The sequence below is a fragment of the Podarcis melisellensis genome (assembly GCF_964234715.1).
Source record: "Podarcis melisellensis genome assembly, chromosome: 11".
Taxonomy (NCBI): domain Eukaryota; kingdom Metazoa; phylum Chordata; class Lepidosauria; order Squamata; family Lacertidae; genus Podarcis; species Podarcis melisellensis.
The window spans coordinates 45,981,549-45,999,652 of NC_138543.1; the positions used below are offsets into that span (position 1 = coordinate 45,981,549).

Here is an 18,104-nt window from a genome sequence, read left to right on the forward strand (position 1 = left end):
TCATAAGGAAAGGGTTAAATGAGTGGGATGTGATTGGCCAGTGGGAACCCAAGGGGAGGAGTTAGAGTTGGAGTTGTTTGGAAGTCAGTTGGGAGTTGGAGAAGGAAGAGGGAGGATAAGTCTGTGGGTTGGTTGAGTTGTGTTTTGAGAGAGTGAGAGAAACTGATAGGAGTCAGATAGACAGTTGGGAAATTAGTTAGCAGTTATTAGGAAAGGCATAAGCCGGTATAGAAACTAAGATTAAGAAACTGACAAGAAAAATTATCTGAAACCATAAACTTGTTAAGGCTTATAAAATAAACTTGCTTATTTGATTTAATGTTAACAACTGTCTGGACTCTGTGTGTACCCGAGAGAAACGGGTTGGTGGCAGTGGGAAAGCAACCACAGTGGTGGAACAGGGATCAACAGACCGTCAAACGTCCGGGGACCCTGTGTGATCACCACACATGCAAACAGTAATAAGATTGAGGAGATGGAGCACCGGCCTTGTGCTCTCCCTCTTGATAGTTGTGAGGACCAGGCCCAGGGGGAAAAGACAAATGAATAAGAAATGGTGGACAAGATCCCACCAAAATCTGCAAGCAGCACCAAGTTCTGCTGCACGAGTTAAGCACAAACTTTAGCCTCATTTGTATTCAGCAGCACACACGGAAGGAAATATGGTCACTTACCTCCCCGACTGGCAAGAACTGTACCATCATAGGAAAATGTCAAGCATGAAGTGTCACTGCCTGGAGCATGTGCCTGCCTGCAGTGGAACTTGGTATGAACCTGTTTGTGAAGAAAATAAAATATTAAAAAGCTTTGCTACTTTTAGACTGTACACACCTGGTTCCTGCAGAACATCAAATGCCCTTTATTGCATTTGCTGGATTAAAAAAAAAACAGCCAAGCAATGTAAAAATCTTGGGTGAGACGGGTGAACAGAGCTACAGCTGATGTCCATCAGTACTTGTCCAACACCTTTTATGTACTTTTAAGTATATCTGGGGTGGGAAGAAGTTGTAACATTTCCAATTATTTAGTTTTACAGTCCAGAAAAAAGTAATGCGACCAAGTGATATTAATACCTGGGTATCACTCCCTTTTATGTGAGTTGAAGGCAAGTATGCATGACTAAGATACAAAATACTTCTTTTTTTTTAATCAAGAGACAGTATTCTCATCCTTCCTACACCAGGTTTATAAGATTTAAGATGACAAAATATATCATCTGTCTTTTTGGATGTATCTTGAAAGCAGCAAAAGATGGGGGAAATTCACATGCCAAACCAAGACCTGCCAAAAAGCCTGGGTTAAAGATTTAGAACAAATATTTTTGAGTTTGAATGCCATTTGGCTTCAGCAGTATGCAACTTTGGGAATACTTCCTTTGTCTTGAAAAATGATGTTCTCCTAAGCAGTACTAAAATATATTTCAAACAATAAGTCTCATACTAATTAAAAGGTGAACTATTCATTTAGAAACTCATTTTTACCAGACCTCTCATTTAGAAAGGTCTCTGAATTTTTATCTAAGAATAATCCCAAACACTTAAATTGAGTTATTAAGAGAGTTAAGATGATCATATCTTGGCTTATTCTTGATAAGTTTTTTGGCTGCACATGCTTCATTCGCAGTGGGAGCAAGCAAACTTAAAAAGTCTTCCATTAACTGTAGTTTCCCATCTCATCTAAACTGGAAAACCATGGTTAACAGCTTTGGAATACGTTACAACTTTCACTTAACTTCAAACCATGGTTTACATCTTGGCCACATGGAAGCCCAAATTATCTCATATGCTGCTGGGAGAACTTGAGACAGGCCCATATAGGCTGCACTGTGTGGGATAGAAATACGATAAATTAAAATGAATGAGTGTCATTAGTTATCATTGTGTAATGGGTGAAGCTGCAAAGAAGCAGAGGTAGTCAATGTGGTGCCCTCAATATGTTGCTTGACTACAACTCCCATCACACTCTGCTAGAATGGTCAATAGTCAGGGGTGATGGGCATTGTAGTCAACGAACATCGGGAGAATGCCATGTTGACTACCCTGATATAGAAAATTACCAGCTGAGAAGCAAGTTATCTGTAAAAGAGACAAGAGAAAATATATTACTGCCCCCAAAAGTCCACCATTTTGCAATATTTGTAAATTCATATCAAAGAAAAAATATGGCTGAGTGTTGATAGTTAAGCAGGCAAAACTATTTTATGGGAAAATGTTCTCCAAACAGCCGGGTGAAATATCATCTGTGCAGTTTTTAAAAAAATGAAATCCAATGTAAAATATTTGGATGTCTTGTAAAGCGTCTGTATCTCTAAAAAATGATAATGCTAATTGGCCAACATGAAACAATAAATATCATTAATAAAAAAATAGAGTTTCTGGAAAGTGTTCAACTGGCCTTTCTTTATTTTTGCACTCTACATGAAAAATGTCCGCACACATAAAAGTAGCAAGTTCTCACCATTCCCTCTCTAAATTATGCTTTTAATCCCCCGTTTAACCTTTTGCTTGGCCATTATTATGGAAATCCAGTCCTATGATATACTGTGGTTTAAATACTTTATATAAAATGCTTCTCATGGGCATTGCGCCACTGGGCAAGTTCAGATTAGCTTACCACGTACTACATGCAGCAAATTTGGCAAGTCCATTGTCCTATCCAATGATGAGGAGAATCTGCTCCACTGAATCAAAATCCAGAGAGTGAAGAAATGGTTAGATTCTCATTTCTACTTGGCAGCAAAATACAGTTATTTCTGCTCTCTTTAAGAATTTGGCTGGCTTGCTGTTTATGAGGAGGCTTCCCTTAGGCTTAAGGCAGGGTGGGACAATCTTCTGAAGGCCACGTGCAAAAATAGGTGGAGTGATGAATGTAATTTTTACCTTTTACAGTAAATTAGTTTCTACACAAACTCACAGGTCCTTCTCTGACCTCCATCCAGACCAGCGAGAGGCATTAGCAGAGTTCAAGGACATATTCTAGCCAGGCCAAAAAACTCAAGGAAGATGGAAAGCCATGCTAGTAAGGGGTGTGGCCTGGGAAGAGGGGGTGTAGCCTTGAAAGAGTTCCGAGAGCCAGGTAGAGAAGTCTGGATGGCCACATTAGTGAGGTTCCCCACTCCTGGCTTCACCTACAGCTCAGTTCTCCAATCAGAGTTTCACATTCTTCCTTCCTTCCTACTGGTCCAAGGACCTGGCTCCTATGTCTGCCAGCCTTGGCGAATTAGGGGCCTAAGATCATGAGCCTAAGTCCATACTGCATTTAAGCATACATTAAGCATACATGGATTACATACCGCACTACATTTAACTCTGTATCTAAGGGAAAGAATAACTTGCTTCTAGAAAGAGTTCTATCTGGTTTCAGTCTGCGTAGCATCACTACAAGTCATATGTTAAATAAAAGACAGCTGGAAAACACTCTGTCCCTTCCACCTCTCTGCCTAGAATCAACATCTGCTGAAAAGCAAGCTTCATGTAGTAGCAACATCGTGGGGAGAAATGCTTTGTTATATTTAGCAAAAGGGGGCACATGAAGGCATAGTTACACAAGGAAGAGTTTTGTTTCTGCTACTGTAGTTTGATGAGTAACTAGAATATGAGCATTCAGAAATAATTCATTTTATAGCAAAAACAATTACTTCTCTAGCAAGATCCTTATCTATCAGTTCTAAGGTAAAGGGACCCCTGACCATTAGGTCCACTCATGGGGTTGCGGTGCTCATCTTGATTTATTGGCCGAGGGAGCCGGCGTACAGCTTCCAGGTCATATGGCCAGCATGACTAAGCCGCTTCTGGCAAACCAGAGCAGCGCACGGAAATGCCGTTTACCTTCCCGCCAGAGTGGTACCTATTTATCTACTTGCACTTTGACATGCTTTCAAACTGCTAGGTTGGCAGGAGCAGGGACCGAGCAACGGGAGCTCACCCCGTCGTGGGGATTCGAACCACTGACCTTCCGATCGGCAAGTCCTAGGCTCTGTGGTTTAACCCACAGCGCCACCCACATCCCATCTATCAGTTCTAGGACACCACTATTTTCAAAAGATTATTTTGGAAAAAGTTTACAATATAAAAAACCTCGGATGTCATCATATATAAAATCATACATAGCTTTACTCATCATACTGACAGCCAGTGTAGTGTATTAGTTAGAGTACTGGACTCAAAGTCCCACTCAGCCAAGAAGCTCATTGCCTCTCAGCTGAACCTTTCTCGCAGGACTGAGAAGGACGTGTTAGATGTGCTGGTCCTTTTAAGGTAAAGGGCCCCTGACAGTTAAGTCAAGTCACAGACAACTCTGGGGTTGCGGCGCTCATCTTCCTTTACAGGCTGAGGGAGCTGGCGTTTATCTGCAGACAGTTTTTTCAGGTCATGTGGCCAGTATGACTAAGCCGCTTCTGGCGAAACCAGAGCAGCACATGGAAACACTGTTTAACTTCCCGCTGGAGTGGTGCCTATTTATCTACTTGCACTTTTTTTGGGGGGGGCATGCTTTCGAACTGCTAGGTTGGCAGGAGCTGGGACCAAGCAACAGGAGCTCACCCCGTTGTGGGGATTCAAATCACCAACCTTCTGATTGGCAAGCCCAAGAGGCTCAGTGGTTTAGACCACAGTGCTGTGTACAAACTGAGATGGCGGATAAAACACCTTCTGGTCTCTTCCATTTCACCACAAAATGGGAACTAGCAAACGAACTGACTGATGTTGCAAAACTGGGATGGGGAACCTGGGATGGGGAACCTCCAGATTGGAACTACAACTCCCATCAACCCCAGCCAGCATGGCCACTGGTCAGGGATGATGGGAGTTGCTGTTCAACAACATATGGAGAGCCATAGGATCCTCACTCCCTGCTGTAAATCAATATTCAGGAAATAGACATATCAAGCCATGTCATTTTCTCCTCTTGTAGCACTAAGCTGAATTCTCTAATCTGCTTGCTTTTGGGTTAAATACCCGCTAATCTAAATTATAAAAGTTCAAATAATCTGAAGCACACAACTAAAATATGTTTTAAAAACTCATTAAAACAAAATACAAGCCCAACAACTTCATCAGAATATGTTAAGAGCTGTTATTTTGAAACATCAATTTTTATAGGCCACCGTTTGCAGCAAAATCTGGAAACGATACTGTACATTCCACCTCAGCTCTCAGGGAATGTTTCTCGTTATTGTGTGAAAAAACAAAAAGTGTGAACCTAAAACCGTTATCAACAGTCCAAATGCCAAAGTCATTATTCCCAGTTCTTGAGTTTCTATGTAGCAGAGGTCTGAGCTACTTTATTTATATGCTATTTTACAAACATGCCTCTGTTTGGGTTGGTGTTGAACACTGTCACGCTCTGTGTATTCTCACACATCAGCCTATGTTCTTATACACTATGGTGGGCCTCTTAAAGCAGGGCTAACCCACAGCTTTTTGTTACCTTAAACCAGTGATGACCAAACTTGACCCTCCAGCTGTTTTGGGACTACAATTCCCATCATCCCTCACCACTGGTCCTGTTGGCTAGGGATGATGGGAGTTGTAGTCCAAAAACAGTTGGAGAGCAAAGTTTGGCCATCACTGCCTTAAGCAAATACTACACACTGCGTAGTGTAACAAAAGCCCATTCAAGATCAAGAGGTGACCCAAATCTTATTTGTCTTATTTCCACAGGTAATGCTCATCATCTTCACTGCCTTCCTTTGCAACTGTGGCCAGTATAGAGCAGCTCTATCTCAGTCGCACCTCCTGGAATCCGACGCAGATTGCTCAGCGGATGAGCTGCCAAGCAGCCTCTGTACACAAATACACATCGCTCTCTCTAAGACATGCAGGTAAAGCTGAAGAAGGCACCCCTGGAATTCTGGCACCCCAAGCGCTTGCCCAATTTGCTTGCATGGTTGAGCCACCAATGCCTTAAAAAGATGTAGGACTTAGCAGGCCAGGTTTCTGTCTGCATCCTCTCTCTCTCAACAAGAGTCCTAAGAACACAAGACCTCCCTGCTCACTGGGCTCGGTGCTATACAGGCGATGGCCATTTTAGGCACGTCCAACTGACGTGTGATTGCTGGTGTGTGGGTCTTTTTGGACCAGGAAGAGGGCAGAATGGGGCGGGGCATGCATATCCATGCTCTGCTGACATGTGTGGGGTTTGGGAATGGAACTAGCTCATTCCATCAGTGCAAGGATTTTCACTTGTGCAAGAAACTCTCCCTTCCAATCCCTGTGTATGCCCCACACTCCCACTAAAAATCCTTCAATGGGTTGGGGAAATCCCTAGAACAGAAGGAGGGAAGGGGGAAGCTCTGCTGCATAAACAAAGATAATTGCACTGATGGAACAAGACACCGTATTTTTCGCTCCATAAGACGCACCCGACCATAAGACACACCTAGTTTTTAGAGGAGGAAAACAAGAAAAATAATATTCTGAACGAAACAGTGGATGTATGGCTTTTGTAGTTCATGCTGTGGCAGCCTCCTTTAACGCTAGAGTCCCTTATCTCCCCTCCTGATTGCTTGCTGCTCAGCTGCTCAGCGGCTTTGTTTCAACACCCCCTTCCCTCTTTCTAAAAAAAGAAGCATGATCTGCTTTTCGCCCCTGGGCAATTCGGCTCCAGGGAATACGCATTCACTCCATAAGACGCACAGACATTTCCCCTTACTTTTTAGGAGCAAAAAAGTGTGTCTTATGAGCGAAAAATACAGCAGTTGGGTACCACCCAAAACCTGCCCAAAGCTATCACCCAAGGACATGAAGCGTACAACAAGTTATGTTGTCAGTTTGGGAAAGATAACTGAATAACCATCATCTTCAGTGATTGGTTCCCTCCATGTGAATCTAAGGTCTCACTTTTCTTTTTTCTCTCTCGATCCATTTTATTCTCAAATCCAAAACAAGAAGAAGGCTGAAAAGCCAAAATATCATTCTCCCTCCCCTCTCCATGTATGAACTGGACACAGAAAGGTATAAACATTGCTTCCTTTCCCAAGGGAGGTTATTTGTAGCTGAAAACAAGGGGGAACCTGCACTGCTCTCGGATAGTGCTTAAAGAGGTCTGACTGGGTTATTTTTGTTACGAGGCGACAGAGCTCAAGCTTCGGCGCTGCCTCTTGTCACTGTATTAGCTAATACAAACAGTTGGATAGCACCTTAGTGTAAACTGTTTATTATATAAGAGAGAATGCATTTAGAAATAGAACAGTGTCCTTTTTAATCTTAGCCAGAGGGAGGAGCATAGGATGATCATATGGCATTATTTTCAGGCTAGGAAGTAGAAGCCGGACCAGATGTATGCAGGGGGAAAAATGTTAATATTTGCTTCTGGCATGCTGTATGCAATTTTTCAGGTTCTGTAGCAGAGGTCTGGCACACATACCTCTGGAAAAAGAAGTGTGGGATACTTGTGGATATGGAAACTTTACCTTGAGCTTGCGAGGAAAATATACTGTCTATTTGGATGCCTTTCATCTTATATTTACTCAAGAAATTTCCAGATGTAGCTAGGTACTCTTCAAAGGCTCCTATGAAACCATCAGTTTGTCATGCAAACAAAGGCAGAAAGGGTGTTTTTCCTCATTGTTAGTAGTTTTGACTGCGGTAAACCTGACCAACAGTCAAACACCTTGTTAATTTACTGGATAATTTGCATTGTAAATAATAGTATTTCCAACTGGGTGATGCAAAGCAAAATTCAACCTGAAGGAAAACTCAAGAAAAATCTGATGAAAGTATTTGAAGTATTTACATTCCTATTGTTTGTGTTATTTTATCATTAAAAAAAGAAATGAAACGAAGTGGAACACAAGTGGCAGACTCATTTCTGTAACCATTATAATATTATGGAGCCCACCAAAACTATATACTATACAGAGAAAGCATAATTAAAAATGCATAGCACTGTACATGTTTGTGTGCTGTCCAGTTACGACACATCTGCCACATCTACAAATTTACAACTCTTTTAAAAATCAGATGTATATATAGGAGAGAGGTGTTTCCTCCTCAGTTTATTTAGGGCAGGACAAAGGGAAGTAATTCATATGATGCACAATTAATTTGTGGAATTCACACCTACAAGATCTGGTGATGGCCACCCACTTGATAAAATAAGAGATGTTTAGACAAATTCATGGTATATCACTGGCCACATCTCATGCTGGCTATGTGGAACCTGCAGTACAGTGGTACCTCAGGTTAAGTGCTTAATTCGTTCCGGAGGTCCATACTTAACCTGAAACTGTTCTTAACCTGAAACACCACTTTAGCTAATGGGGCCTCCTGCTGCCGCCGCGCCGCCGGAGCACGATTTCTGTTCTTATCCTGAAGCAAAGTTCTTAACCTGAAGCACTATTTCTGGGTTAACGGAGTCTGTAACCTGAAGTGTATGTAACCTGAAGTGTATGTAACCTGAGGTACCACTGTATGTCAAGGCAGTATGTCACAAAATGCCAGCAGCGGGCAAGGGCTATTGCTCTTCAATGCTCTGCTTATGCGTTTCCCAGAGGCATCCGGCAAATTGCTCTCAAACAGGATGTTAGACTAGATGATCCTCTGCATCTGAAAGGAATCTTCTCATGTTTGGTATCTGTAACAAGAAGTCTTCTCTTTACCCTTTTGGAGGGGAAAAGAGAAACCACACAGGTTTGCCTCTCTATTCTCTAGGAGGTCAGAAGGGGAGAGTTGTCACCTAATTTTAACTGTAACATAGAAATTGGGGGAACTGCAATAATAATAAAAATAATGACTTAACAGGTATTATTTTACACAAGGGTAAAAAATGGGTGAATCAAGTTTCCAAAAAACAACGATGACTCAATGAAAACGAAAATGCGAAGTCTGTGGAGACTGTTCGAACTTTTCACATACGGTTTATTATTTCGTTATTCAAAATGTGTTCATAAACTATGAATGCGCACAACTGTGCTCTCTGTGCACCAGAAGTAAAATTAATGAAGTTTTTGTGACACAATGGAAAACCTGGATGTGAACTATCAGAGAAAGAGGCATTCTTCTTTGAAGAGAAGCACACATATAACAGAACTCTGGTTAGTTTCTTGGTTATCTCCTCTTGATGTCATATTATCCTTCCTTTATTAAAATTCAAGAAAGTCTTGAATTTATTCCAGGCTGATGGGCCAGACGTCAGTGGCAAATGGAGCAACGGGGGAAGGCACTCTGTGAGGACTGCTTCAGTAAGCCCCCTCCTCCCAGCCATGCTCTCTTTTCTGTAACAGTGAAGCTTCACGACAGAATAAATATTTCTGGTGCATGACTCAAGCCCTAGTAATGGGCTACAAGTCAGCAAGGTTGCCTTCTCCTCAGTGCTTGATCATTGAGTGAGACCATTCCCTTCCTTTTTACAACTTGTAGGCTACGCGTTACTGAAGAGCATGACTTAAAAAAATTAGTTTGCTTCGTTATTTTATTTTATTGTGTTTTATTATTGTTTGCCACTTTAGACATTTAGGGAAGCTCGCCTGGCACCTTCATTATACAGCTTCCGGCACCAGGCAAAAAACGTTCCTTTTTAACCAGGCCTTTGGTTGACCTGATCAACATCCAATACCCTTTTAAAATGTGGCTCTTTTGTGGGGGGGGGGCATTATTGTGTTATTGCTTTTATTTTGTATACTGTGATCTTTTTATGTGAACCGCCCTGAGACTTCCGGGTATAGGGCGGTATATAAATTCAATCAATCAATCAATCAATCAATCATTTTGATTGATTGTAAAAAAGAAGCTCAAAGCATTTTTTTAAAAAACTCAGTACGTAAATTTCAAATGAGCAAGGAGGCAATCCCTGACTCTTTAGAATGGCTATTACCCTTCCCTTTGACTTGTAGCAGTGCTCTGTCTGCAGGTTAACTGTGTTTCATTTATTATAACAAACCTTTTGATCCTGATAATTAAGCAAGAATCCTTCCTCTTTAAATAATAAAAAGTGTACACAGTAAATCCTTGAAGGTATGGCAAAGCTTCTCCACAACACTGGCTGTTAAAGTAAGTGATCTGGGAGAACAATGTTGTAGTCACATAATTTAGTACGGCAATATCAACCTATTCAATCTTTCATACTGTTTCAAAAAGGGAGGTGTACTGGAAGTGAAAGGAGATACATTATCATAAATATTCAGCCGCAAGCCTGCAATAATGTTAGTCCAGCTAAATTCTGACTAATTTTGATTGCCAGCTTTTTATTTCTGTTATTATTTCCACTATAAACCTAGTAAAACTTCTTAATGGTATGAAGCTTTAAGGAAGCTATTCCAAGTGTAAACTTGTTCCAACAGAATAATAATTTTTTCAGAGGCTGGCTTTCATCACCTGTGCAGCTGTTGATGTAAATGCAGACAGTATTCAAATATTAAGTTTCCTGGTGTAGAGTTAACAGCAGCATTCCTAATAGTCTGCTTATTCATGTCTTTCTCTGCATGAACTTCTGTGTGCCTTAGGAATGACACCGTACATGGGTGGTGCATGCTCACCTTTTCAAGTGTTTATGAATAAGCAGAAAAGATGTGAAATTTCAGCGCCATTTGGCCAGAGTATCATCTGATGGTCAGGCTACTGGAGATGCCCCTTAATGAAAAAAAATCACCCTCTCTATCTTTGCTTGTGTAATTTAATCCATAGTGCATTTTCAACCAGAGTCTTTTCAGCATCATTGTACACAACTTCACAAGGAAATACAGGGGTTCCAGCCTGCTTCAGTTGGCGGTTAGGGGTGGAACCACTAGTTTTAGTGAGCAAATTTTAGTGCGGATAGCAGTGGGGATGAAGAAACAGCAACAAAAAGTTAAGTCTGTTAAATCTGAATTTCATAGAGTCAAGTCTGCAGATGCATTCTAGTTCTGCAATTTCACATTTGAAACTAATCCTGATTAGTTAGCAAAGTTTTAAAAATATTTTCCCATTCCGGACATAATGGAGAACTTGGTTTGGAAACACATGAAGATCTTGAGGGCATGGGGAAGGGGAGAGGGAGTGTACAGGCCCAACGTTTGCCAGCAATGGATGTTTGAAATGGCCATTGTTAAGATGGAAAACGCCAAAAAACCCTTCATTTTATTGAATATTGCTTGAAAAGAATACCCACCTGAATCAATAACATTTGTTTGCCAGCATATATGAAGGTGGTATAGTTGGAAGGGACTGCATAACTTTAAGTCAGGAAAAAAGCCTTAAGGGATTTCACCAGGTTACACATTCAGCACTTCCCATTTTCACAGTTGGTGTATGAAAAAAGATGGCCACTTACATTCATATTCCTATCCCAGATCTGTATGGACCCATCTTGGCAACCAGCTGCAATGAGTTTGCCATCTCTGCTGTAGGTGCAGCTTGTGGGAATCACCCGTTTACCTTGAGCTGACCGTGGTTTAAACACACCTTTGTGCTTTTTGTCATTGGTAACATCCCATGTCCTCACAGTCCTAAGGAAGAGATCAACAGAAAATTATGGTTTGCCAAACAGTTTAAAAGGCGAAATAAATCCTAGTTGTTTTGAAAAACCCAATTTCCTTATGATGCAAACAAACCACAACCGCAATGTCGTTTTATGTACCAGTAATTCTTTTAAATGCATTCTTAATACTGAAAACCTAGGAGTGCATAATAAAACAATGCATCTCCCAGCCTGTAGTGTTAAGAGAAGAGGAGAATAAAATTGCAAAGAAAGGAAGTTACTAAGAAATTCATTTACAATAGTGCAGAGAACGTATCTATTCACAGCACCAGTTGAACATGTGGCAGTTGAGAGCAGGGGCAGTGGGTGCAATCCTGCTCACCTCTCCATGTGTTCAGTGTGTGTGAAACTGGCTACAATGCCTCCCTCCCCCACCTCTTCTCTGTTTACACTAACTTGAATAATTACTTAGTTTGATGTTGCAGTGATCAATCTATGCCTGTGAGATTAAGTGCAAAGTTGACCAATTATTCCTCATTAGGCTGTAATGGCCTGCTGCAGACACAGAACATTGCTGTAATTGAACAGTGCTGATCTAGCAGATCTGGTTAGATGGTCTGCTTTGCTGTGCTACAGAAGGTAGACCATATTCCACCAAGTAAAAAAATAAAGGCAAGCTGGTTAAGGCTGCCCCACCTATTAGCCCAGGTAATTCCCTTGTCGCAAGCAGCAGATCAGGAGGGGCAGTGGATTAGTGCTTTTGGTATCTAGCTAGCTACTAGCTCCAGATGGCAGCAGCTGCCTAAGACAGCTGCATCCAAGTGACAGCGGCACTCCTAAGAGCTCTCTGGGTCACTGTTGGCACTTCAATCTGAAGAATGACCCACAGAGAATAAGGCATTGTAAGCAAGGTAGCCCTGGCGATTGCCCAGGGAATATTTGCTGCTACAAGGTGGGAGTAGTAGAACAGTTCTCAAGGGTAACCACACCCACCATGGATTGCTCCAACAGAGGACCTGAAGTTCCGCAGATGGGCAAGATGGCCTTAAAGGGACCCCTAACCATTAGGTCCAGTCGTGGCCGACTCTGGGGTTGCGGCGCTCATCTCGCTTTATTGGCCGAGGGAGCCAGTATACAGCTTCCGGGTCATGTGGCCAGCATGACTAAGCCACTTCTGGCAAACCAGAGCAGCGCACAGAAACGTTGTTTACCTTCCCGCCGGAGCGGAACCTATTTATCTATTTGCACTTTGACGTGCTTTCGAAATGCTAGGTTGGAAGGAGCAGGGACCGAGCAACGGGAGCTCACCCTGTCGCGGGGATTTGAACCGCCAACCTTCTGATCAGCAAGCCCTAGGCTCTGTGGTTTAACCCACAGCGCCACCTGTGTCCCTTAAGGTGGCCTTAGATGTACCCAAAAGCCCTGTAACAACCTGTCCTTCACTGGCTGCCGAAGTAGGCTATATGAGTAGTATGGATTGTGGGAGTGTCCAGACCAGCTATTCGTTGAGCATTCATGTTGGTCCGCTCACACAAAACTGATATGTGGTTAGCTGATATGTTCACATGGGGGTCATTCAACAATGCCAGCTAGTGGTTATTATCTCACGCTTTCCAGTGCAACTTCCCAGGCGTTTTGTGATTAGAAAATGATGGCATAATTGCATCAGGAAGTGTGTCGTTACAATTGCATTTTCTCTGCGTAAGCAGCACATCTGGAAGCACCCTGTGACTGCTTTAAGAATTTGCAACAGAATGCCAAGGCTTCAGTTCAAACCACCTCACCATGAATCAGGTGTGCTTATTATAGAGCAGCTGCAACCTAAAACCCATCCATCAACCTTTTATATCTGGATAGGCTGCTGAAAGAAAAGGGAATCTAGTATACACTGAAAGGTATATCCAAAAGCTATCCCCCCCCCCCAACAGGGAAAATATACTTAGTGATATACTCAGAGCTGCATACCAGAAAACAGAGACTGCCCAAGGACCTAGTAATGCATTAGTTTTACATGAAGGGGGTACATAACGATAGAAGAAGAAGATGAAGATGAAGATGAAGAAGAAGAAGAAGAAGAAGAAGAAGAAGAAGAGTAGTAGTAGTAGTAGTAGTAGTAGTAGTTTGGATTTGATATCCTGCTTTATCACTACCCTAAGGAGTCTCAAAGCGGCTAACAATCTCCTTTCCCTTCTTCCCCCACAACAAACACTCTGTGAGGTGAGTGGGGATGAGAGACTTCAGAGAAGTGTGACTAGCCCAAGGTCACCCAGCAGCTGCATGTAGAGGAGTGGAGACGTGAACCCGGTTCCCCAGATTACGAGTCCACCGCCCTTAACCACTACACTACACTGGCTCTCATGCAGATCAACATCTTCATGCATAAATATTGTTACACCCAAGGAATGTACGGCATCAGATATTATTTATTAATTTGTTTTTGTGAGCTGTCTTGCAATGAAGGTTTTCATAAAAGGTAGGGCTCAGAAATATTAGATGAATAAACAAATAAGTAGGATGGAGCTGCGCAAAGCTTAGAGGATTGTGAAGCATAGCTACCCATGGGTAGCATCTTGCCTGTGACCCTTAGGAGGTGCTTTTCATCACATCTGCAGCACAGGCTTCAGTTCAAACCACTGAACTCATTTGTCCTTCTCGCAAACTAGTCATCCAATGCCAATTTAGATTTTAAAAATTCACTGAAAAGTATCTGCACTGGCCTAATGGCCAGGCAAGTTGCCATTTTGGCAGCATGGGTGGGCCTGCTAGCTGCTTATCTTTTCAACATGCCCAGGAATCCAGCAAAATGTTACTGGGGTGGGGGATGAATGGAGGGATGTGGACAAAGACTGCTTTCAGTGGGGAATGGAGAGAACTGAACAGGAGAGTTGTGGAGCAATACTGGGTTCATATATTTGACAACGAGTTCATAAAGAACTTTAACATAATGGTTGGGAATTATAGGAGTTATGGCCCCAAATATCCTGAGAACTCTAGGTTAGTAAAGGTGTACACACCACTCAGATATAACTGTATTGCTGATATTCTATTATTTTATGTGCACTGTTTTATATTTTCAGTGCTGTAATCCACTCTGGGACCTTAGGCAAATGGCAAGATATAAGCTTTATGAAGAGATATATAGACATACCCCACCGCCAGATTTTACTGTTTCTTAGATATACATAAAACAGCTGAAAGTGCAGGAATGGGAATGGAGAAGGACATAAATACAGGTGGACTGGCTAAATATTCCTATACACAACAGGCTTCCATCCTTTCAGAATGCTGAATTTCTTCCAGACTTTAACTCAAACGTCTTCTGGCATCCAACGAATAAAAACATTTCAATATTTGGCAGGGAGAGGAGATAATTAATTATAAAGAAATGAATCAAAGAGCACGTTGGACAAAGTTCATTTGTTTAGACTACACAACCAAGACTTGGGATCCAAGAATACAGTTTATCAGGTATTTTGCCAAGTCAAATGCTACTACTGTATCAAGGCAGCCATCTACCAAGAAGATAAGGCTGTCTGAGCAAAGACCAAGAGTCGGATTTCTAGTAGGTTTCGCAAAACAAAATTGGGCATACCCAACAGCTGGACCACACACTAGCAAATTCATACAAGTTATGAGGCACACAAACTGTATATAGTTAGATGCCAAGAATTATTTGGGCTGGCCAAACAGAAAAGCCTCTGGCAACCCATACAGTATATGCATTTCAGCCCTTCGTAATCTGTACATGACGCGCAACTACTATGCATTTCATATATGGGCATCCTGAAAAATGTAGCCATTAATGATGGATCTTCCAGTCAATGACAAAAGCTATTGTTTTGACATACCAACAGGCAATGCCTATTACTCCAGGAAGCTACAGAAGTATAACTGGGAGTTACATCCATACCTATTGGTCTATGGAGGAAGTTTCTTTCTTTCTTTCTTTCTTTCTTTCTTTCTTTCTTCTCCTAAGATTTTATCAAAGATCTTTCACAACACAATAAAATAAAAGTAGCTAATCTAAATAAAAACAAAATAGAGCAAGAGAAAGGGAAAAGAAAATGCAGAGTCCTCTCTCAAAGGTAACCCCTTGTCCCACACAGAAGGAGGCAGGCCCTTCCAGCTCTCACCTGGGAACTTTCCTTTCATCTCTCAGTCTCTTAACCTGGGAGATTTTCCCTTTCTTGCCTCTCACTCAGGGTTGAGAGGAAGTTATGGGTACGGGGGGCACTTCAAAAAGCATGAAGAAGATACAAACCAAGCCAGCACAGCAGGCATAAGATAAATGAAAGAGGAACCAGCTTAAGGGAAGAGAAGAAACAGCTCAAAGGCTTACTTCAGCCATACACTTATCAGCCAGAAGAAGAGCATCACTGGCTTCCCAAGGCCACCTGATTCCTCAGACCAAGGAGGTCCTGACCAGCAAGTTCTGCTGGTTAATTTGCAGCTCCCTTCTGTAATCGGCTGCCTTGCAGATGCTGTGAGCATGGGGCCAATGCTCATGGTCTACACTTCCAGATAATATCCCCATGGTGGCCAACAGTTATAAGGATGGGACTGAGGAAGGTAAAAAACAGGGTCTGAGGGTGCAGCACCCCCACACCCACCTTTGCTTTCTCATACATTTAACACACTGCCCTGCCCACGCTCATTCCTCTTTGTGTACAACTGATGCTTCTCTCCTTAAGACTTTGACAGGATGCAACTACCTTCCTGAGGCTAAACCAGCCTGGGTCTTCTCCTGCAAACACCATGCACATCACCTTCAGTTCCATGATGGAAAAGTGGCATATAAACATATCAAATAAATAAACAAGCAGAATGCAGTGAAACTAGAAATAAATAAAGCAGAATAAATTTGTTACTGAATGGACGAAGGCCAAACCGCTGGAGTCTGTTGTTTTGTAAAGAGGATTAGTAAAGGAATTAATAAAGCTCATGCACTGCTCAAAAGAAAATGAGGCATGGGGGTGATGCCCGCATTGCTGAAAAGTAAACATCAGAAAAATATGCCAAAATTAATCACACATTCGATTGAAGGCAGTCATCGAAACACAGGGCATTTAAATTCAATTTTGCGCCTGTGTCACGGACTGAAAACAAAAACTCACATTGAAAAGTCTGAAGATCTACAAAATTACTCTTCAGCTGGAAGGGCTGACACGTAATCCACAATGCAAACCCATTTTACGTGTAACTGGCTTTTTAAAAGCGGTAGATTCCACATCTGCAAAACAGATTTTGTGAAATGCTTCTTATTGCCAAAGAGTGATTCAAAGCAATTTTAAAAGGGATTGAAATGCTCTCTTGGAAGGTAATGGGGACATATTCATGATCAGAGAATGTAAATAATTTCTGGAAACAGCTGACTCTCTTACTGAGTTCAGTTTTAAGCTCTTCAAATTTGTGTTTCTTTTGATTTTACAAAGACCCATTACCCATGTAGCATACTCCGCATACTGTAATGTATAAAAGAGACACAATAAAAAGACATATGTCCAGTATGCCCTGGATTTATGGAGCTTTATTTTCTCACTGCCAAAGTGTGACTCTCCTCCCACCCACCCCAACATAAATTTAATCAAGCCCACATACAACTAAACATAATGAGATGGAAAACTGTAAGCCAAGTGAAACACCTGTGTGATTGGGAAATAGACAGATGATGCTAGGGACAAGGTTGCAGAAGATTCCTGGGAGCTGGTTGGAGTATATCACAGTAAGGTGAAAAGTGCTAGAATGCAAATGGGTGAATAGTAAATGGTGTGATGCAAGTCACAAACACCGCAGGCCGCACTATTTATTTCTCACATTCCTATTCTACTTTTTCTCCAAGGAGCTCAAGATAATATACAGTGGTACCTCAGGTTAAGTACTTAATTCGTTCCGGAGGTCCATACTTAACCTGAAACTGTTCTTAACCTGAAACACCACTTTGGCTAATGGGGCCTCCTGCTGCTGCCCCACCGCCAGAGCATAATTTCTGTTCTCATCCTGAAGCAAAGTTCTTAACCTGAAGCACTATTTCTGGGTTAGTGGAGTCTGTAACTTGAAGCTTATGTAACCTGAGGTACCACTGTACGTGGTTCTCCCCATCTCATCTTATCTCCACAAGAACCCTTTGAGGTAGGTCAGGCAGAGAAATGAGCTTCAAGGTTGAGTCATGGTTTCTCAGGTCCTAGTCCGACACTAACCACTATACAATGTATTACAATTCACTCCAAGCACTCTTCAGTTTGGAAAGCTGCTGTATTTTAGCATTTGGTTTTCAGAGATCTGACGTTTTAGTCTACACGTTCCTTTTCGAATACCACAAAAGGATCAATGGGAGATGTTCCCTAACTGCTCCAAAGTAGTGAGAATTTTTTATGAAATGGTCTTCCAATATTCATTTGTTTTGTTTTTCAAAAACAACCCATTTTTTAAACCCACTTGCAGGATGCTGCTCTGCACTCAGGACAGAAGGAATAAATACCCTGGAACTACAGTCAACGCCAGAGGAGCTTTCCATACTTGTCTGGCAATAGATACTCTGAGTAAACGACATACCCAAAAATGATGCATCTGATTGAAATTAAGCTAATTTGAACCATATTAGAAAAGAAAAACCCATTCCTAACCATATGCAAAACAGGTTAAGAAAAAACAAAACAGAACAGAACAGCAGTAAGATATTCCATCCAAGGAGACAACCTCAACAGTTACAG

At 41.8% G+C, this 18,104-nt stretch overlaps 1 protein-coding gene across 1 annotated transcript in view; it reads right to left on the reverse strand.

Annotated features, from left to right (window-relative positions):
* Positions 1-18,104, reverse strand: part of WDR70 (WD repeat domain 70) — a 110,004-nt gene that overhangs the window by 32,284 nt on the left and 59,616 nt on the right. Inside the window, exons 10-11 of the mRNA XM_081929763.1 lie at positions 11,248-11,422; positions 675-774 (exon numbers count right to left, since the gene is read on the reverse strand). Coding sequence (XP_081785889.1) covers positions 675-774; positions 11,248-11,422 — 275 coding nt within the window. The remainder of the gene's footprint in view (positions 1-674; positions 775-11,247; positions 11,423-18,104) is intronic.